Below are 21584 nucleotides of genomic sequence, written 5' to 3'. Positions count from 1 at the left end.
TCTAAAATGACACTCTTTGTGAAACAGAGGGAGTAAAGTCATTTTACTTACCAATATCAATTACATTATTTTTCATTGTGTTTCATAACTTTTATGAGTAGTACCTTACTATTTTCAAAGACCTTTGCAATTCGGAAGTCACGATAAAGCTGAATTTTTCTTCCTTTTTTTTTTTTTATACTGATAAAGCTGAATTTTTCTTCCTTTTTTTTTTTAATACTGATAAAGCTGAATTTTTCTTCCTTTTTTTTTTTAGACTCGGATTTTTTTTATTAACGTTTTTCTTGTTTATTTCGTGGATTATCTTGGTTCGCGAATGATGTGGACGGTCTTGATTGTCTGGATTTATCTAATAAAGCAACTAAAACTCTTCCACGTGTTTTTTGTTTGTTTCATAAGTACGAGCACTAAACTGCTTGTTAATGAGTAATGACACACTCCAAAGGTTGTTCAGGCGAATATTAAAGAAGTAAATAACATTTAAAGGACAATGAAAATAACACATTAGTTTTCCGAGTTTTGTCTTCTCAGGCTCCACATAGTCTGAAGCTGCATTAAGGGCATTTTCTCTGAATGTAGGAAGCTCCATGTTCCTCATACCTGCCATTTACACCAAGACCCCAAATCCGAGTGTCAGGAGAGAAACAAAATATAGTTTCTTTGCGAGTCTGATCAATGGAAATTACAAAACAGAGACTTACTCAGACTTGGAGAACCACATCTGTTGAAATGAGCCTAGTGATGCCAATATACTCCCTCCTATCCATACACTGCACATACATAACATGTGTTTTGGTTGATCCAACCACTATTTGGGTCTCATTTTAGAGGAAGAAGTGAACACTATATCCAAACCTGAATCTTCTTTCTGTTGTGTTACCGCTTGCCAACACTTTAACTCTAGCCGAGTGAGGAGACTCCTGAAACAAAGATAGAGGGCCAATGAACGGTTTTTGTCATCATAAAAACTGGGAAAGTTTACAAGACAGAGGAAAAGAGTCGAGGACACAATACTTCGATCAAGTCCTTTTCGAGACGTTCTTTCAACTGTTGCATTGACGATGTTCCACCAGCAAGCTGGCATAATGCGAGAAGAAAGTATGTTAATCATCCACATCCAACGAAACTAAAAGTAGGGTATCTAAGAGTTGACATTGATTGCTATTTTACCAGTATGCTACTATACAACTCTCTCCGGATGTCTACATCACATTTGTTGATGCTCTCCATGACCTGTACAAATCAGTAAAATGGAGAGTGGAGTTAGAAAAAGTTAAGAGATGGAAGCTTTGCAGTGACTAAGCACTATGCATATACTAGCTAGCATATACCATGTGTGGTAACCCACGAACAGAAGGAATCATATCAGCATACTTCTCCATTCCAGGAATCGTCTGCAAATTGCAATAAACACGGAAAAGTCACTAAAAGATACCTTTGATAAATAATTAGAGGCTCAAAACAGCTCAAGAGAAGAAACAAAACGTCTTTAGAATCTTCTGTTGAATTTATCGTGCTCAAATGGTGTACCTGGACTATGGACGGGTTGAACATCACATCAGGAACTTTGAACCTATCAGCACCAATCTCGAGCATCCTGCAGTAGACATGCTTAATAATATATTGAGAAAGCCTAAAAAAAAGTAAGGGTGCAGCTTCCTGTTTTCAATGAAGCTAGCACTTTTCTCTTTTAACTTAATTCTCATTATCACATTAGATTCCATGCAGCTTTCCAAAGCAATTTCTGACTCGTCTAAACTTTAATGCCAGTGGCTTTAATGACTCAGATCCAACTAAGAACTTATCTCAGCTTAAACAAGGTTCAGAATAGTGGTCCATTTTGGCTAGAAACTAAGCACAAGCCTTATAAGTAGAAAGCAACAGCAATTTAGCATGTACGTTTGAGGCACGATAAAGCGAAATAGACATATAAACTGAGCTTACTGGCCATCAGGAAGCTCGTACGACGTAGTTGGGATGTTTGAATATGATTTATCTGCAGATAAATGCATCACATCAGAAATATGAAAGATACGGGATCAAATGACATTGAAAGATAAAAGTATCTAACGTTCAACTCTCAAACAACTTTAAAGTTTGAAATAAACCAAATTTATCAAACCAGTGAAAGACAAAAGAACATAAAGTACCATCATAGGGAGTATCAGGAACTCGACAAATAGAATCCTTGATATCACCCACTATCATCCTCTGTTGAGAAAAAAATCACCAAGTTATAAAACAACAGAAAATTTCAAACGAGGAATCATTATCAAATACAGACCTGGCAGAAGAGTTTGTAGCTTTCCGTGGTGTTAGGAATATCCACATCTTCAACCTGCAAGGATTCAAAGGGAAGAAATGAGAGACTATCTAGGTCTTATTCACTGATAGTAGTTTCATTCACTGATCCATATATGCACCTGGAATTCCCCTGCTCGTATTTCCTTTCTCTTGAAAGAGTATCTAGGTCTTATCTGCAGAAAAAATGACCAGTAACACTTAGGTAAATTGGCTCAAAAGATAAGAAAGTGAATAAACATTGTTTAACCTACTTTAATTCCTTTACTCTCCAAGCTTTTCAGTAGGCAGTCAGTGAGAAATTCCCCTCCAAGTGGAGATGATACAACAGCCTGCGGATAAAAGTATGGTCAACAATCGGAGAATAACAATCTGCATCAATGCTGTAAAAGTAAAACTGGTCAAAATTCACATGGATAAGAATTTATAGCAGCTAGATGACACTATGGAAAAGAGAGATGGGAAACTTTCTCCTGCAGTAGAAAATCCAAACCCAAAAAAAACAGCATCACAAAGCCTGAATTCTTACTAAATCGAGTAATACAAGTACCTTTTGAAGAACATAACCATCATGCACAGGTGAAATAGTTGTGGATCCTCCACCACTAGAAATACAATAATGTGCCATCAGTACTTTTCAGATTAAACACATAAAGAAACAAGGTAGACTTTCGCAGCATAAAATAGGGCATAAGAGGAACATTAGTGGCTTCTACAGACTAGAGAAACTTTTAATAATTTTCAAAGTACAAAAGTCTTACCAGTCAACAACCAAAGAAGTAGCGCGCCCAGTAGCAAAAGACGTGAGAACCTAGCACCAAAAAACACCAATTCATGTAGATAGTTAGACATCTGATTAAACAAGAGCTGGCTGGCTATCAACACTACAGTAATCGTCATATAATAATCTATCAAAAGAATGATGACCCAAGGGAGAGGGAAGATACAGGATTCTTAGCCATAAACAATGCAGGAACTTTGTATTTTTCAAACATTAGCTCTGCCGCCCTGTCAAGCATATGATTTGAGAAAATCAGTAACACATGATAAAGCAATACTGATAAAACGGATATTTCAAAGCAAATAAATTCTACTTCTCTCTCTGCTGTTGAGTGTTCAAAGGAGGCTCAGCTAGCAGCATTGGGTGCTCCGTAGGATCAATCATCAGACAACTCCTAAAAAAAAGAGAAAGTTTGTTTAGAGATGAAATGCAAAAAACAACTTAGAGAAAATATAATGCTTTACACAGTTACTTGAAAGCATGTTCCCATATATTGTCGACCAAATCCCAGTCAGAAACTATGCCGTCTTTTATAGGTGACAAAACCTGGTGAGAGAAAATGCAATCTGTAATTTCACCCACAAAGTTATAAACTTTAAACATTAATCAAAGAGAAAAGCTAACCTCCATATGATCTCGGCGGTAACTCATGGCCTGAGATCCTACATAGAGCTTGCGTTTTCCCTTTTCTTTTTCAGACTCAGTCTTCGAATCCTCAGAATTCGAATTAGTCTTTGTAGAATCAGCATCCACATCCATAGCCTCTATACCATCTACTGCCCCAATAACCTTATGAACACATCAGAAAAAAAAAAAAACCCTAAGAGTCTTGAGCAAATCTACACTAACACCATGAGGCTTATAGTGACATAAAATGCTGGAATCAAGACTTACGGAAGGGAAAACGGCCTTGGGAGCATCTTCTCCGGCGTAACCAGCCTTGCAAGTGTGCGAACCCAAGTCAACCACAATAGCTGACACTTCATCTGTGAAAACCCACCACGGAAAAAATCAAATCTTGAACGAAAACAGCTCAAGAATGTCTCAAAAGATGAACGACAAAGCAATTCTAGGGTTTAAAGAGAGACCCACCTCCGCCGTACATGGCTTCAGCGAACGAAAAGCGTGGAGAGGTTCTCTATCTGAGCTTGTCGTCGGAGGGTTTAAACACGGGACGGGGTTCTCTGTAATCTCGGATCCAGCTGAATCGGGTCGACTTGGTTTTACTGAGTTCGATTTGTGGGGACCACAAAACCTCTCAATGAATCCGTCGGGTTTAAATGATCCAAGAAACTAACCGAACCGAACACGAATTTTTTAAACCGAACCAACTTTTGTGACAACCTTTTTAGCAATAAATGCCTATGCTTACAAAAATGTGTAATTTCAGTAAAACAAATACTGAATATGCGATTATGAGAAACGCATAATCTGGTTTTTTTTCTGATGTACAATTTGCTCAAAAAGGATTCAACAATATGTATGGAACAGAAATAATTAATCGGCAAGAATACTCTGTAGTTGTTATATGTGATGTAACAATGTCTCTTCTAACTGAGTTGCTCCATAGATTTTCGAGTGTTGACAAAGGTTGCACTTTTGTTGATCCCCTCAAGCAAAAGAATCCTTATTGCTTCTATCCCGGTTTGGAATGTATAATCCAACTGCAAAAACCATACACAATCAGGTTTTTATATTTCTGAAATATTGAGATAATGTTGGGATTTTCTATCTTCATCTACCTCTTCCTGTTCTTGTCTATTGAACTGGCGGAGAACAAAATTGGCTGTATCCATCTTCCCTGGAGGCCGACCGATCCCTGAAATGAAACATTCGACAATTTGCAAAAATCAGAGAAGAAAAAGAGAAGATAAGTCGGAGTGGAGAAAAATGAGAACTTTACCTATTCTTAGACGAGGAAAATCACGGCTACCTTTGAGGCGATCTATAATGCTTCTCATCCTGCAAGTAAATGACCAGAACAATTCACCATGATTTCTTGAAGAGTTTCTCTATGATTTGATAGTGAAAACGTTTACAATTATCCATCCACATTGCCTCTTAAGTAAAAAGTAAGACAATACTTAAATACTAGTGAAAACATCCTTAAACAGGTCAGATATAGGGTGAAAAGCTTTGTACCCATTGTGGCCTCCGTGACCACCTTTTGGCAATAAACGCAGTTTACCAAAGGGCAAATCTAAATCATCGTAAACCTGAAGAAGACAAATATTTTTTAAGACGGGCATATGCACTCCAAATCCAGAAGTTGAAGAGTGAGTGAGAGAGAAGGTAAAGTATACCACAAGTACTTGCTTTAGCGGGATCTTGTAAAATGAAACAATTTGTCCAACCTTCAAACAATTCCAGCAATCATAAACAGAAAGAATTAAAGCAACAAGTGATAAACGGTAGAGAGATTGGTTGACTTAATAAACCAAAGTTGTTTTCCGATGAGCTCACTTACAGACTCACCACTTAGGTTCATGAAAGTTTGTGGTTTAGCCATCATAATCGGTATATTTCCAATAACGCCTATGATTATAACAAAACAAAAAAAAAACAATACCCAAAGTTAGAAACAATCCACAGACAGAAAAATGGTATTTCAATCACTAGTTATGTACATGAAATAGGATTATGAAACAAAACAAGAATCTTTTAAACACGCTGAATCCTCCGTAAACAGTTACCCATTGTTTCTATCACCCTCATCAAACATTTGAGACGTATAAAATTGAAAGTTTAAAACTTTGAGATAAGAAAACCATTTAAAAATGAAAATTCACAATGGAGAAGATAAGAGAATGAGAAGGGAACCACCTTTTCCAAACAAGGCCTTGAAGTTAACAGTGTTCATGGAGATGCCTTCTGCATTAGCCAAAGCGTCCACCATCTCAAAACCAACCTGCAATTCATGATCACGTTAGCGAGCTAAAAAGAAAAACGCAAAGTGATAAAGTAAGAGAGACAGAGAGATACGTTGTGGCGCGTGCCCTGGTACTTCTTGCCGGGATTACCCAAACCAACAATGAGCCATGGCAGCTGCGGTGGCGGAGATTTTGGCTTCGAAGAGGGTAAAGCTTGAAGTAACTCTGATTCCGGTTGAGAGGAGAATGAATTCGATAAAGAGGACAATGATTGTGACGATGATGACAAACACTGAGACATCAAACCTCCGACACCTCTTGTTCCTTTTGTCAGCTTCCGACAAGGTGATGATATCGAGTAAGGCAATGCCGGCGAAAAAAACAGTGAGCTACAGCCAGAAGGGAAGCTGAGATTTGCGATTTTAGCGGGAAAAGCTACAGATTTCATCTTTTCTTCTGGGGAATTAGGGTTTATAGTTTATCCCCAATAGGATTTGGATTTTGTTCTGTCGGTGTCGACAAAAAAAAAGTAAAAAGGAGAAAGAAAAGTGAAGGGACTAAAACTCATAGTGAATCATAAATAGTAAGGGACGAAAATAGTAATAATAACAAAAATATTCGCCGTTGCCGGGGATCGAACCCGGGTCACCCGCGTGACAGGCGGGAATACTTACCACTATACTACAACGACCTGGTTGATATACAATTCATTATAATATTATTAATTGAAAAATAAAAAAGTGTACATTTGTCGTTTCCTCCTTCACTCAGCAGCAACAGCTTCCTTGAATTAGCTTTGACACTGAGCTCATCATACGCATTCACGAGATTCTCAAGCCTCGCGACGAATTCGATCAGTAGCGAAGCGAACGTAGCTAGAGACAGATTACTCGCGCTCTCGTACCTCAGCGTCGCCTCCCCCCCAATTGGTTGCTGAAACATACTTCCCGGCGTAATAGAGATCCGGCTAGGCCACGACGGCTGTTTATGTATCATCGTCCTTGATTGCAGGTGAGGTTGCATCGTCGCCGAATTTAAGTTCGTTGCAGTTGTTGTTACCGCATCCCAATTCTTCGGTGGACGAAGCGTGGCTTCACTCTGGGATTTATGAGCCAAGATCCGACTTAGATCCTCGTCGAGATTCGAGATTTTTTGTTCATCAGTCGAATCCCTAGGCCGATTCCCAATTTCCCAGTTCTTGGCGTTCACCAGAAGGTACGATTTTTTGTCGATTTTGCTCTGTAGTTCTTCGGCTGCTTGGTGAATCTCGTAGAGTATGTCTTCTATAGGGTTTAGTTTCTCCATCTTCTTCAGTTGTTCCCCAATGTATCTGAGTACTTTTGCTCCTTCGATCCCCACTCTTTGAAGCTCATTACGAAATTCTCGTCTTCTATCCTCTGCAGCCTGCAATTACATTGCATACTCTCTTGTCTCAGATCTCTCTTAAGATCTGAAGATTGTACTTAAAGATTGGAAGAGTACCTGAATCTCTGAGAGAATGCAGCCATGTAACGCCATGACCATGATAGCACAATGTCTCAATGCACCACCTACTTTCACATACATTGCCCATGGATATCTAAAGGATTTGTACGGTCCGTGTGGTGGCTCCCATGAAGCAAAACCCATCTTCATAATCACATCAGCAAAAGAACAAGAAGTGAGAATCTGAAAGTGAGTTGGTCTTTTGATAGTGTTGTTGCTGTTCTTATGTGTTGGATGAGTTAAAAGAACCCTACCAGAGTGTCTTCTTGGCTTGTAGATTGAACGGCTGATCTGTAACCACTGTACACTGGATCTTCCGCGACAGCTTCATAGACCAGAATCCTAGATGGGATTGTATCATATGCTACGCACTCGAGATATCCGTTCACACAACCTGCACAAAGGAACATTTTCTATGGATTGGATTTGACAAGAAACAGACTAAGAAGCTTTTCTACCAGAAACTCAAAGTCAGGGAGAGAGCTAATAATGAACCTTCCAAAGAAGTCGCTACGTTCACAAAGTTCTTGGCGACCAAGTTATGGAGATCTTCCCCAGCCCATATGGGATAAATGCAAGTGTTCACTACGAGGCCAACACAGGCACCAAGAGCTATTAGAAGGAACCTTGAAACAGCTGTTTCCATGAATTCCCCTGTTTTGTATCCTGACACTATTACGTAGCAATAGGTCAGCAAGAACACTCGGAATCCATACTCATATGGCTTCATCGTTGGATATAGCTTTGCATAAGTCGCAAAAAAGGCTGATACAAGAGCAGGGCACACAATATTGTCAGAATCTGAAGGAGATTTAAAGGTGGAAGCTTTTAATTTAGACTACACATGATCTTATATATATTACCTACTACAAAGATGCTAGCAGCATTAAGAACCTCTCCCCAGTCTCCACTCATCTCAGATATCCAAGCCATGCCAAGCGCCAATCCTCCTGCGGACAATGTTCCTAGTCCCCGGTTACATCCTTTGCTAAAGGTGGCTCCTACACAAAGAAGAGAAGATCCCACGTCAGGTATTAAATTTTTTAGAATGTTCAAGTTTGATGTGTAAAGTTTGTTGCATTTACCTATACTGAACTCGAAAATAACAACTACTGTAAGAATTGCCCAGAGATAGTGGCTGCTGAGCTCTAATCCTGGGATCTTAAAGAAGATGAGGATAGAGGTAAGTGTCAGAGCCAAACCCATCTTCGCCGAGAATATGATCTTCCTCGGGTCAGATGTTCCCAACTCCCATGCCGTAACCAAAACATCTTTTGATTTCTTCACAGCCCCAGTGATCTTGTCGGAGAAGTACCTGGAAACAACACCAATAGCATTTCAAGACTAACCATTTGAGATTGTTACACGCTTGAGATTGGATTCCAAAAGGCATCATATTCGATAAAATGGTTTCGAAATGTTTGGTAAATAGAAGGTTCGGGAAAGGAGGAGAGATTGTCTGCAATGTGTAACCTGTAGGAGCAGCAACGGACAGAAGTTTGGTCATCGTCGTTGACATTGGAATAGCTTCTGCTCTGTTGTGGGATAAGCCTCTCTCTCATGCTTTGTCTAAACGAACCATCGAACATACTACCTCGCCTGAAAGATCCGTCGAACATGCTACCCCGCCTGAAAGATTCCAGCTTTGGTGCCGCCATTGGTGGTTCTTGATTCTGATGATCGCAGGAGATTGAGAGACAGAGACGGGATGAGTCAGGAGAAATTCTAGTTCTTGTGCATTGTGGTTTATGATTTCTATCAAAGACACGATGGTGTCATGAAAAACCCAGATTCCCAAATTTGGACTTTTTTCGGATTTTGTAAAGAAATGGTATGCAAATCTTGTATGATTGCTATGCACGTCTTAGAGCACGTTTTTGTGTCTAATTACAGATTGTTTTTCCACGCATAATCTCAAGAATATTTATTTAAATAAACAAAAATAACGGTCGAATTTATAACAGTATAGATTCATACGTAAATAGCAAAAAGACAACATGAAGAATTTCAAGTGTTGCTCAGAAGAACACACATTATGCATGAATACATATAGTCCTTTTTTTCCATTTCGTATCAAATTTCAGTTGCAGTGTTGCACAATAAATCCATTGAATCCCACCTTAAATAATCCATCTTTCCATAAACCCTAACAATCTCTACTGTTCTAAAGAAAGAAGAAGAAACTTATTTTCCAAGCAAATTTTCAAGAGACGATACACAAAAATGGCATCTTCAAGTCTCTTTATCACTGTCTTAATCTTCTTGGCTCCAATCTTTATCCAACCATGTCTCTCTCAAGGTCCGAGTCCTCCAGCTTCTTGTACTTCCTTGTTGCTAGCCTTGGCTCCATGTGGTCCATTCGTGCAGGGTTTTGTCCAGCTCCCTGCTCAGCCATGCTGCAACAGCCTGAACCAGATCTACAACCAACAACCGACCTGTCTCTGTCTCTTTCTCAACAACAATAGTACTTTATCCTCTGCTTTTCCGATCAATCAAACCTTAGCTCTCCAATTGCCTCAGCTTTGTAGTATTCCAGCCAATTCATCTGTTTGCTCCTCAGGTATATGAATCCTCCATTCGCTTCTTACACACAACAAAATATAAGACCTCGATTTTGAGATTCATCAGTTTTGTGAAATTGACACGAACAATTTTCTTGTTGTAAGGGGCTTCCTCTGTTTCTCCACCATCTACCAACTCAACCGATTCTCAAATCTCTCTGGGTGCAAAGAACAACTCGGGTGTGGCAGGTAATCCAATCATTCAATTTCAGGCATAAGTGAAAATGAATCATGCTCGTAAGGGCTCTTGACATACCTGATTATTCTTTGTCAGCGACCCCAGTGGCTCAAGTGGCACCAAAACCAACCAGCATGATGGGATTGGGTTATGGTCCGAAATCCTCTGGTTCGAAGTCTAAGTTTCAGCTGACTATCTTTGTGATGGCAGCAATCCTAACTGGAACACCCTTCCTCTTCTGACTCTAGTCCATAGGCGTATTTCCTTTAATCTCCGTCCAGTTTACATCCTTCACGTTCTTGCTTTTCTCTATGAACTCAGAACAACGAAACACTTCCCATAGGTTTATGAATGAAGTTGTGATAATGTTTCTTGAAACCAAAACAGAACAATGTAACAAAAGTCTATTTCTTGAATTTGTAGCTATTGCTTAGGTCACAAGTACATGCTTAAGCAGGACCCTGTAAAAGGAAACAATTTGTCCAACCTTGAAAGAATTCCAGCAATTTTAACCAAAAAGTACTTAAGTCCAAGTGATTTCATACATCAAACATTACAGACGTATAAAACCAAAATGAAAGATTCACACTTTGGGAATATTACAGACCATTTTAGAGAAAATAAGAGACTGAAAAAGAGTACATTTGCTCAAACAAGACCTTTAACGGTGTTCATGGATGGGTATCACTTCGGCATCAGCCAAAGTGTCCACCATCTCAAAACCAACTCTGGTGAAAAGGGAAGATAAATTTCCATCCCAAATATTAAGGGGGTAAAGTTAAAATATAAAAGTGATGGAACACCAATGATAAGCAAAACAATGAAGATTTAACAAGATCAGGTACTCGCTGAGCAGAAGAGTTCAGACTTCAGCTGCCACGTTCCACCAAAGTCATCCTCCAGACCCGGTTTTGTTAGAGTTTCTTACCTTTCTTCAAATCTGACGCCCACTGGACAAGACCAAAAGGGTCTTGTTCATCTTCCTTCTCGAACTCAACAGGCCTGTCTCTCTTTCCCGCCCTCTCGGAACCCAAACCGCTGAAAGCTTTGACTGGTTTGAACCTCTCAGTGTTCTTGATCTTATCGAGCTGCTCGTCTGCATTTCCATACATTTCATCATACAGATTCTTCTTTGGCTGGTACAACGTTGAAAGAGTGGGTTTTGCAGTAAACAAGTGTTTGTCATATACGTTGTTTTGGTCATCAGTTGCAAAACCAGAGTCCATTCCTTTCTCCTGGTTAAACAAGCGTTGATCATACATAACGTCACCGCCTCTTCCTCCAGTAAATGCCATTCCAAGAGCAACCTTCTCACCGACATCACGATTTCTGTCCCTTGTGATCTTGCTATTCTTAGCTTCCATCCTTCTCTCCCTCTGTCTTTCCCTACGACGCTCTTCTCGAATCTCCTCCCTCTGAATCTGCTCTTCCTTTCCCATTCCCCTCTTGTGGTCATAGTCATAATCCCCTCTTGGGACATCAACACTCTCACTTGCAGCAAAAATCCTTTCAGAACGAGCCTTTTGAGCAAGATTCCTCAACTCCTGCTCTTTTCCTTCCTTCTCCTTCATCGCCATCTCTCTTTCAACTTTTAACCGCATTAAAACAGCCTCGCTAGCTTTCTCCCTAGCCACATCAAACGCCTCCGATAACTTGACAAAGTTATCATTGACCTGACCCTCTCGTAAGACTCTTCCATCAGTGGCAACACGTTGATCAAGAGGTATTGTGTAACCTTTCCCGTTTTTCCAATTGGAAACACAAGGTGGGATTTTCCAGTCTTGTTGTTCCTTAACAGTAACAGCCCTAGGCGGTGAATGCATGACAGGAAAAATCTCTGAAGAACCAGAAGCCTTTGGAACTCGCTTGTGCCTGAACTTTGGTAGATCAAGTGGATCGACAGGCATATCCGAAACCCTAACAATCCTCACTCTAGCACCGGAATTGAATGCTACAGATTGCTGCAGGGATGGCTTATACTTAATGTACTTTGGGTCACCCAACTGCTTCACTACATTATTAGGCTGTGCTGCATTCACAATCTTTTCAATGGCAGCTTTTGTTTCTTGGGTAGTATCCTTCTGCAACTCCTCATCCTCATCAACATCTCCCTCGCTTTTGAGCATCTTGGGAATAAGATCACTATGTTGAGAGTAAACAATCTTTCTTAAGTTCTCATTCTGCTTCACAATGGTGTCAAAGACCACGTTTCCATGTGCATCCACAGTAACAGGAATGACCTTGGATTCAGGCTTGTTGGGTCTAGCACTACCCATACCAAGAGGCCATTGAGCAACAAGAATCTCTGGAAACGCACCACCATCTCCAAAATCCTCGAAATTCCTCGGACAAAAACCTTGTCGCTTCGGGTAAATAGGGACTGCTTTAACAGAGGATATTTCAGCATCGGATTCAATGAAAGACAGATTAATTGAGTGATCAGAATACCTCAACGTAGTTGTTGTTGAATTTGCAGGAGGTGGAAGGTTTTTAAGAGACCTCATGGCGCAAATTGTCGGTCCCTGAACAAGAATGAACGAAGATCAATAAGAAAAAAACAGACTTTTGATAACAATCATACATATAAAGAGTCAGTGCCGGTTCTCGAGGGGGTGCTAGGTCTCCGAAATTAGGGTTTATAAATCTCTCAACTTTGAGATCAGCAGTTGAGCTTAGAAACGAACGAAATCACAAAGAAGTATTGGTTTAAGAGATAAATCGAAGAAGCTTACCTCGAAGAATTATTCTGAGCGAGTTTGAGAGAGAGAGAACGCAGCAACAAACGACGAACAAGTTGTTTTTTTTACTAGGTTTATTAATAGCAAAAACAAGCTTTTTATAATCCAAAACAAAAGAAAAGATTAATCATTTTTAATATAGCATTAAAAAAAGGACATTCTGTCAAAAGAAAAAAGGATATTCTGTTAAGAAACAAGGAAATAAATAGTTAATGACAGTAAGGAAATTCTGTAGAAATAAATTTTTTTTTAAAAAATGACACATGTTTATAATTATATGCAGTAAATTTTAAGCTGCAAGTCAAAATCATAAATCAAATAATAATGTTAAAAATTCATTCGATTTGATTACATCAACAAAAAAAAAAAAAAAAAAGTAAAACTTGGAAACAAAAGTTTAGGTAGTACATCTGCAATAAACAAAAAAATACAGGGGCTAAAAGTACAACTCCAAAATTAAAACCCGCCCGAACCGACCCGACCCGTAGAAACGATTGGAGAAGCAGAGATACTCGCGCTTCTTCCTACATTCGCGCTACAGCAAAAAAAAAAAAAAAAAAAAAAAAAAGTCATTGACGTGAGAAATCCACGTCTCGTTGTTCTCCTCCGTCTCTGTGTTTTCTGGCAGGTTAGGACTTGGCTTTCCCGAGAAAATCTCCTCCTTCTCCTTCCGATTTTCCCAGGTTTGGAGAGATCATTTTGCCTTTCCCCGGTGCTTATTATTCATGATCGGATTATCTGAATCGTGTGTTTTGACTTAGTTTATCCCAATGCCGTTCTTCTCTTGTTGCACCAAAAGAGCAATCTTCTGTTCCTCTCCAGGTAGGTTCGTCTCTACTGCTATTTTCTTCTTTATTCGCAACTTGACAATGCTACTAGGTAGATCCCAGTTCCTTGCATTTCGAATCCATCATGCTTCTCGATACCGAAATTCAGTTAATGATTCAAAACGAATAGATGATCTACGATTAGAATTTCTCACTCTTTTTTAGAAATTCTCATCTAAGAATAACATGGTTTTACTTGATGATGTTGTTGCATTCCCTGGTTTCAACTAGTTTTCTCTAGCCTTTCTGTTTGGTAGTTGGTCTAATGCTCAATAATATTTATGTAACAATCGTGCTTTCAGGCCTTGTTGATAGAGAATGAAGGACTTGTGGCTTTATCAAGTGTTTCCATAAGTTTGCTTTCCACCTCCATGCCTTTGGTGATTGATGATGAATTCTCTCACTGATCAATCAGGCAGCTCTCATGGAGGTTCAACTCCCCGTAGTCCCTTCTCTCCATCTTCTGCACATGAAAGGCATAAAGGTCTGCCCGATTCCAGATTTCAGCGTCCCCTGCCCAATTCTTCACCACTGGGTACATTTTTTTATGTTATTAGAAAAGGCCTCTTTTACATATATAGTCATTCCATTTTAACTTAATGAGTTATTTCTACCGCAGATCCATCATCCCCTGGATCAATGCTCCATGGAGGACACAAGTCCCACGAGGCTTTCCAAATGAAACAGTGCCGATTTGATCTCCAAGCCGCAAAGATTTCAGAACTGATGAAATCAAACAATTTAGATGTATTGCTGCCTAAGCCTGTACCTTATCAATGAATATTCTTCATACCCTAAGCTCTGCTTCTCTTCTTTGTCATAGTTGTTTCTTTTCAAAGTCGTTCATAATAGTACCCTATGCTTCTGTTGAATGCAGAATGCTCCCACGCAGTCACTTCTAAGTATCGTTAATGGAATTCTTGATGAAACTATTGAGAGAAAGAATGGTGAAATCCCTCAGGTACTTGAGTCTCTATCAATCCTGACCATGCTTTATATGGATGTTACATGCTTGAATGGTTGTAAAACCAAATATGCATGCTCACATTTCTCACATGCTGCTTGGGACATCTTTTGATCTAATCTATATAATGATCAGCGTGTAGCATCTCTGCTGAGGAAAGTTGTGCAGGAAATCGAGCGACGTATTTCAACTCAATCTGAGCATCTAAGAACGGTATTTTTTTTTTCTTCTGAGAAAAATGGTAAATTTTGTTCAATTGTTTTATATTCTGAATACTCTTTGTGCAGCAAAACAGTGTGTTTAAAGCTCGTGAGGAGAAGTACCAGTCAAGGATCAAAGTTCTTGAAACCTTAGCTTCAGGAACTAGTGAAGAAAATGAGGTATCATAAAGAACTTAGGCCCTGAGATTTTTGTTTCATGAAATTCACTAATGTGTTATTCTAAACAGATTGCTACAAGACAACTTCGACGGATAAAGGTAACGCTTTTTGCAACTGTCCATTTTAATCATGTAAAATTGCTTACTGGAAGTTTATCTGGGATAAACTTGATTCTAGTAAGATGTTTATTTGCTTGAGATGGCTATGATAGACAGAAAAGTCTAAGCTGGAAGAGAAGAAGAAAGACAAAGAGGAGGATATGGTTAGGCTAGAGAAAGAAAATGGTCATTATAATCTTGAAATTTCTACTTTAAGGCGAGAACTAGAGACAACCAAGAAAGCATATGAACAACAATGCTTGCAAATGGAAAGCCAGACAAAGGTCGCGACAGCAGGTATCGAGGACAGGGTTAAGGAGCTTGAACAAATGAGAGAGGATGCAAGCACTGCAAAAATTGCCCTTGAAGAAAGGGTTAGGGAGCTTGAAGAGATGGGAAAAGAAGCAAATGCTGTTAAAATGACTCTTGAGGAAAAGGTGAAGGAGCTTCAACAATTCAAAAAAGAGACGCTAACAGTCACTACAAGCCTTGAAGCTAAAAATCGAGAGCTTGAACAATTTAAAAAGGAGACAATGTCTGTTAATACAAGCCTTGAAGCAAAAAATCGAGAGCTTGAACAATTTAAAAAGGAGACGGTGACTTTTAATACAAGCCTTGAAGCAAAAAATCGAGAGCTTGAAAAAAATCTGGTCCACTGGAAGAGTAAAGCCAAAGAAATGGAAGAAAAATCAGAGTTGAAGAATCGGAGTTGGAGTCAGAAAGAACTTTCGTATAGAAGCTTTATCAGTTTCCAATTCAAGGCGCTACAAGTATGTTTACATATACCATTGACTAGAATCACTCATCATGTTTGTATATAGTCACCAAAACCTGCCAATTTTCCAGGAGTTGAGGTTCTGTTCTAACTCCATCAAACAAGAAATACTAAAAGTTCAAGATAAGTATACAACAGAGTTTAGTCAATTAGGTAAGTCAGTTCAGACACATGCTTTTTATAATAGCTCAGTATGATATATTTGTGACTTTGTAAATTTTGGTGGTGTTTGTCAACAAATATTGATCCTCAGGGAGGAAATTGCTTGAACTTGGAGATGCTGCTGCAAACTATCACGAAGTCCTAACTGAAAACCAAAAGCTCTTCAATGAACTTCAGGAGCTAAAAGGTAAGTAATGTGGATCATGCATAACACATTTCTGTTTCTTTACTATTCAAATTTATGAATTTTCATCTTCTATGCAACCTATAAATTCTCTAGTTATGGCTTGCAGGCAACATTAGAGTGTATTGTCGGGTGAGGCCTTTCTTGCGAGGGCAAGGTGCATCAAAAACTGTGGTAGAACACATTGGTGATCATGGGGAGTTGGTAGTTCTCAATCCAACAAAACCTGGGAAAGATGGTCTTCGAAAATTTAAGTTCAATAAGGTCTACAGTCCTGCCTCTACTCAAGGTGTTCTTTTGTTAGCCTTTCGACCTCTATCCTGAGGAATTTTTCTTCCATTCCATTTATACTTTCTGTTGGATTGGTGTGTTCTTCTTAGTCAAGAGACTGTTAAGAATTATCAAAACTTCAATACACATATCTCATGTATCTTTTCAATTCTTGCAGCTGAGGTATTTTCAGATATAAAACCTCTTGTTCGATCAGTTCTCGACGGGTACAATGTATGTATCTTTGCATATGGTCAGACAGGATCCGGGAAAACTTACACAATGGTATCCATTCACTATTATATCCCGATAAGGTGCCAGATGAATGATGCCACTACATTCTTACCATTATTCTTGTTTTGTTTAGACTGGTCCAGATGGAGCAAGCGAAGAAGAGTGGGGAGTAAACTATCGTGCTCTCAATGACCTCTTCAAAATCTCTCAAACCCGAAAAAGCAACATAGCGTATGAAGTCGGGGTGCAGATGGTGGAGATATACAATGAACAAGTGCGCGATTTACTCTCTGGTGACAGTTCTCAAAAGAAATATCCTTTTTTGTGCTCTACTTTTTTTTTCTTTTGCTCTTTCAAAATTAGTTCTTCCATATTAGTTCGGCTCTGTTCTCCAACTATCTGTTTGTGTTTCCATTCTTTTGCTTCCCTTGACTTTCACACACTAGGGATTCTTTCTACAACTCAACAAAACGGTCTTGCTGTACCTGATGCAAGCATGTATCCTGTGACATCCACCTCGGATGTTCTTGAATTAATGAGCATTGGGCTACAAAACCGAGCCGTTAGCTACACTGCCTTGAACGAAAGAAGTAGCCGCTCTCACAGGTTCTCATATTGTTCTCTGAAACAAACATTTGTTTTGTCTTTTATCATTCTCTTGATAATTAGGTCTCCTAGGGTATGTGAGAAAAGACAAAAATAACTTTGATAGATGATTCCTTATGCAGCATTGTGACTGTTCATGTTCGTGGCAAGGACTTGAAGACCGGTTCTGTGCTGTATGGAAATCTACATTTGGTAGATCTGGCCGGTAGTGAGAGAGTTGATCGCTCTGAAGTTACAGGAGACAGACTTAAAGAAGCACAACATATAAACAAGTCACTCTCAGCTCTAGGAGATGTGATATTCTCTCTTGCTTCAAAGAGTTCTCATGTACCATACAGGAACAGCAAACTAACTCAGCTTCTCCAAAGCTCTCTAGGTTAGCTAAAAAAATTCTACTTTGTTTTTTACATCGTGAAGGAGATTAGCTAAGTTATCTCTGTGTGTTTAACATGACAGGTGGTCGAGCAAAGACATTGATGTTTGTTCAACTCAATCCTGATATTACTTCATATTCAGAGTCAATGAGTACTTTGAAATTCGCAGAGCGTGTCTCTGGAGTTGAGTTAGGTGCTGCAAAAAGCAGCAAAGATGGTAGAGACGTTAGAGACTTAATGGAGCAGGTAAAAAAACTAAAACACACTCTCACAATATCTCATGATTCTTCTCTTATATAGATTCCAATTAGATCGATCATAAAAGCTCGATATTTCACTAAACCTTAAGAACTGTTGCAGTTAGGGTCCCTTAAGGACACAATAGCGAGAAAAGACGATGAGATAGAGCGGCTTCATTTGCTTAAGGACATTAATTATCCACAGAGACTGCAGAGAAAAAGCTTAGGACAATCCGATGACTTTAACTCAGAAGCTGGAGATTCACAGTTGTCTATAGAAGACGACTCAAGAATCCAACAAGATTATACCAGACAGTCACGACACTCTGTCACGGATGGTGAGACCTTAGCTTCCTCCATTGATGCAGAGTACGATGATGAAACAGAATCCATTGATGCTCCTTCAGCAGAAGGAAGAAAACCTTTAAAGTATTCAGACAAGTAACCTCTTTTGTTTCCTCTCTTGCTTCAATATGAAAATTTACAATTTTTTTGTTTGAAACATATTTATTGGTGAGAATCCTGAAAATTGCAGACCTAAACCGGTGACTCCAAGGAGTAGTACGACAACATCACGACCACTTGATAAACTCAAGCAAGTCGCTACGAGGACGTCGAACATAGCAAAGGCCACGTCAGGCTTGTCGTCACCAAGTAAGAAAACAAAATTTATACGGTTTAGGTTATAAGTCGAAGAGATTGTTATATTTGCTATTAGTTCGGACTTGTGATGATGATGTATATAAATTGCTTGTTTCTCAAGGTTCTCAAGGCATGAAGAAGACGGGAAGTGCTTCTAATTTGCTCAAGTCATCGAAAGATTCCAAACGGTGGTCCTGAAAATACTATTTTGTCCTTAGCAGCTAATTTTTTCTCTCCCTCTATGAACCCAAATCAAATGATCAATGGTTTCATTTGGGACCTAATTTTGTAAATTTATTTTGTTAATATACGAATCGTACTACTCTCACGAAGTTTTTTAGAAATTTGACAATAATATTTCATCATAAATTCATAATTGTAGTACTCTTCTTCAAAATGGGGTAAAAATTTATAGTAACTCTACTATATTATATGAATAGTGTGCATATGTAACAGCAAGGTTATTGAAAGTGGGAAAGAAGATTATAAAATGAGAAAGGAACTTGAAAAGCTAAGATAACAACTTGTATCAACAGTTAGCTCCAATCCGATCCATAGAAATTCCCACTTAACAAAATATTATTGGTGGGTAGTCCCCACAGTGTTATTTGCATACTTGAATTTAGCCCAGTTTTTGTTCTCTGTCACCGAATGATGTGATCGCCAAATCTATTTTTGGAATATTTTGGGGCCCCAATATTTTCACTAGTTATTGTAAACCCCCAATTCTGTCCTCTTCAGCATCTAATAAAAAACATCATCCTGAACATAATATGCTGTTTCATGTATGTTAAGATAGCAACAGAATCATTGACCAGTTCAGAAAAATTAAGATTAAGTAGTTGAGAGACTCTGTTTGAGCGTCATGGGCAACTAAAGATTTTAACCATTTTTGTGTATTAATCATTGGAAAATATTAAAATTATAATAAACATGGCAAAACATATATATATATATATATATATATATATCACTATATTTTAAGATGATGAATGATTATAATAGTTGTTAGACACTCTCTGACATTTTGCTTTCATGCCCATTGCTCATATACTTATCAGTGGAGGAAAAAACAAATAGATCTTGGTCTTAAAGCAGACAAAGAAGATATAGTTTTAGTCTTTTAGATCACCAAATAGGCAAATACAATTAAAATATACAAAAAGACAAAACAAATGGTTGTGTAGAAACCAGTAGCTTGTACCTAAAAACCAAGAGGAATAATCCATAGTATATGTGACCCCTGACTTGTATTTTGTTGGATTTTAGGATCATAAAATTAGATCTATGACTGCTATTAATTAATATCTTTCGACAACACTAAAAACTTTTATGAATTGAAACAACCACAAAAATCTGTAAGATTTAATCATGAAAACGAGCCTTTTTCAATAAACAACGAGAAAGTAAACATAAAATGAAATCCCACATTGACCATCCTTCGACGAATGGTCCATTTCAAGCTGTCCTTATGAATGCCATGGGATGCATGCATCTTTTCGTCTTTCTTTTTATTAGTTTTTTTTTTTTGGCTCTCGAAGTAGTTATTAACAAGTTTGCATTTTAGCTCTCGGATTTTTGTTTTTTTTATAGAAGTTTATTTCATGCACGAACCTATGCATAAACATATCTATCATGTATTAATATTCCAAATATTTTGGTAAGGATTTTATCATCATAAGCCATCTATACCAAACTAATCTCGAGTAAATTGCGTAATAGCTGCATTTACAAAGATAAAACTTAAACCTCGGCTACGACCTGCCATGTATATGGAATATTGAATGAGTAGTGTCCAAAGTGTCATAAAATTTTAAATAAAAATAAAGAAACATGTATAGAGCTAGAGAATAACAGAAAGACAAAAGTGTATCCATTGTTATATCCTCACTTTCTTTATATATACGATCATACAAAATATCTGAATTGTTCTATCAATCATAAAGATTATGAATAGGCAACATCCATAAGATCCTGTGAAGTGAACCGTCGCTATTGGAATTATTTTAGAAAAAAATATGAACAGATAAATAAATAAATATATAGAAGAGATATTCATATATGGATAATAAGAGAGACCACAAAAGAGGAAGGAAGCAGTCTCAAAAGATTGCTTGTTCGTCTGTAAAACACGTCCTTTGGCTTCGCATCACAATTTACTATTTTGTCTCTGTTTTTGGTTTGGGAGACACACATCATTGCCTTTGGAAAGCTACAGAAGTGAAGGGTGTTTTTGTTATTTTACACCGACAAAGTCTCTTTGGTTCCATAATTCCTCTTCGTTACCAAACCTTGCAACTTGCCTCTTCCAGTTCATGGTATCTGTGTAAACTATTCCTATCTCGCTCTTTCACTTTGGTTGTGATTAATTTCTCTTTTTCTATTAATTATTTTGTTAAATACTGAGCCTGAATTTATTTTGTTAGGACTAGTTACGAAAATGCACAATATTTCATGGTAAATATTCAACTACTTTTAAATCCAAAAAAAAAAAATATTGGTTTTAGACCCAAAGACATTTTTTTTGGACCGAAAATCAAAACACGTTAAATTATTCTGTCATCGGCCGATACTTTTTTTTTTTTTTAACCCTATCGGCTATCCGGTCGGTCCCGGTAGGAACGCACCGAGGTGCTACATAGTGGACTGGTCCACCGTGTTAACGGTTAGGCCCTTACGGACTACCACTCTGTCTATCCCGAGTTTGGAATGTCTTCCGACTAAGTGCCAGGGGATAGTCAGGCCGCCTGCATTTCTGACTACCAGGTAAACCAATTGGACCAAAGCCCAACTGACAGACTTCCTATTGATAACACCAAGAGGAGTCGAACCATGGAAAGGAGGGAGTTGCATCCAACCACCCTGGGCCGGCCAAGCCACCAGCCCTCCATCATGTGGGCACCGGCCGATACTTG

General features: G+C 38.5%; 5 protein-coding genes, 1 non-coding gene and 1 pseudogene across 10 annotated transcripts; 2 read left to right on the top strand and 5 right to left on the bottom strand.

Moving 5' to 3' along the window:
• Positions 1 to 353: 353 nt before the first annotated feature.
• On the bottom strand, positions 354 to 4332 carry LOC9326338 (actin-related protein 4). The gene is made up of 20 exons (XM_021010674.1): positions 4175 to 4332; positions 3977 to 4068; positions 3707 to 3871; positions 3555 to 3628; positions 3396 to 3476; positions 3249 to 3309; positions 3063 to 3112; positions 2852 to 2906; positions 2556 to 2633; positions 2424 to 2477; positions 2285 to 2338; positions 2151 to 2211; positions 1945 to 1996; positions 1531 to 1597; positions 1332 to 1394; positions 1171 to 1233; positions 1015 to 1077; positions 856 to 920; positions 702 to 770; positions 354 to 600 (listed from the first exon to the last, which is right to left on the bottom strand). Exons 1-20 carry the CDS (start codon positions 4185 to 4187, stop codon positions 555 to 557), a joined length of 1326 nt encoding a protein of 441 aa, XP_020866333.1. The 5' UTR covers positions 4188 to 4332; the 3' UTR covers positions 354 to 554.
• A 115-nt stretch (positions 4333 to 4447) lies between these two features.
• On the bottom strand, positions 4448 to 6418 carry LOC9326337 (peptidyl-tRNA hydrolase, chloroplastic). Its single transcript, XM_021010675.1, has 8 exons — positions 6065 to 6418; positions 5906 to 5990; positions 5550 to 5617; positions 5386 to 5436; positions 5225 to 5298; positions 4986 to 5044; positions 4825 to 4901; positions 4448 to 4746 (listed from the first exon to the last, which is right to left on the bottom strand). The coding sequence occupies exons 1-8, from the start codon at positions 6398 to 6400 to the stop codon at positions 4633 to 4635; spliced, it is 864 nt and encodes a 287-aa protein (XP_020866334.1). The 5' UTR covers positions 6401 to 6418; the 3' UTR covers positions 4448 to 4632.
• On the bottom strand, positions 5912 to 9095 carry LOC9326336 (putative aluminum-activated malate transporter 3). Its single transcript, XM_021010679.1, has 8 exons — positions 8911 to 9095; positions 8523 to 8752; positions 8301 to 8438; positions 7933 to 8202; positions 7692 to 7831; positions 7435 to 7581; positions 6065 to 7356; positions 5912 to 5990 (listed from the first exon to the last, which is right to left on the bottom strand). The coding sequence occupies exons 1-7, from the start codon at positions 9093 to 9095 to the stop codon at positions 6634 to 6636; spliced, it is 1833 nt and encodes a 610-aa protein (XP_020866338.1). The 3' UTR covers positions 5912 to 5990; positions 6065 to 6633.
• TRNAD-GUC lies at positions 6572 to 6643 on the bottom strand. Its single transcript has one exon. It is a non-coding gene; the product is annotated as a tRNA-Asp (tRNA).
• On the top strand, positions 8376 to 10695 carry LOC110224529 (protein YLS3-like). 2 transcript variants are annotated; one of them, XM_021010677.1, is made up of 5 exons: positions 8376 to 8468; positions 8567 to 8620; positions 8727 to 9997; positions 10104 to 10187; positions 10273 to 10695. In XM_021010677.1, the coding sequence occupies exons 3-5, from the start codon at positions 9661 to 9663 to the stop codon at positions 10416 to 10418; spliced, it is 567 nt and encodes a 188-aa protein (XP_020866336.1). In that variant the 5' UTR covers positions 8376 to 8468; positions 8567 to 8620; positions 8727 to 9660; the 3' UTR covers positions 10419 to 10695. The 2 variants fall into 2 exon arrangements, with proteins under 2 accessions (XP_020866336.1, XP_020866337.1); XM_021010678.1 differs by having other exon boundaries at positions 8557 to 8620.
• A 70-nt stretch (positions 10696 to 10765) lies between these two features.
• On the bottom strand, positions 10766 to 12978 carry LOC9329064 (annotated as a pseudogene).
• Positions 12979 to 13354: 376 nt separating this feature from the next.
• LOC9326335 (kinesin-like protein KIN-14O) lies at positions 13355 to 19583 on the top strand. Of its 4 annotated transcripts, none has more exons than XM_021011775.1 (18): positions 13355 to 13597; positions 13676 to 14276; positions 14361 to 14488; positions 14619 to 14702; positions 14841 to 14918; positions 14993 to 15085; positions 15154 to 15183; positions 15297 to 15953; positions 16030 to 16111; positions 16212 to 16307; positions 16414 to 16593; positions 16753 to 16859; positions 16942 to 17414; positions 17537 to 17790; positions 17871 to 18034; positions 18149 to 18468; positions 18563 to 18681; positions 18791 to 19583. In XM_021011775.1, the coding sequence occupies exons 2-18, from the start codon at positions 14129 to 14131 to the stop codon at positions 18865 to 18867; spliced, it is 3090 nt and encodes a 1029-aa protein (XP_020867434.1). In that variant the 5' UTR covers positions 13355 to 13597; positions 13676 to 14128; the 3' UTR covers positions 18868 to 19583. The 4 variants fall into 4 exon arrangements, with proteins under 4 accessions (XP_020867434.1, XP_020867433.1, XP_020867435.1 ...); XM_021011774.1 differs by having other exon boundaries at positions 13355 to 13736; positions 14044 to 14276; XM_021011776.1 differs by having other exon boundaries at positions 13355 to 14276; positions 18149 to 18456.
• The last annotated feature ends 2001 nt before the right edge of the window (positions 19584 to 21584 follow it).

The sequence above is a fragment of the Arabidopsis lyrata genome (assembly GCF_000004255.2).
Source record: "Arabidopsis lyrata subsp. lyrata unplaced genomic scaffold ARALYscaffold_1, whole genome shotgun sequence".
NCBI lineage: Eukaryota > Viridiplantae > Streptophyta > Magnoliopsida > Brassicales > Brassicaceae > Arabidopsis > Arabidopsis lyrata.
The sequence above is the reverse complement of the archived record's forward strand: the minus strand, read 5'-3'. Positions and strand labels throughout refer to the sequence as shown.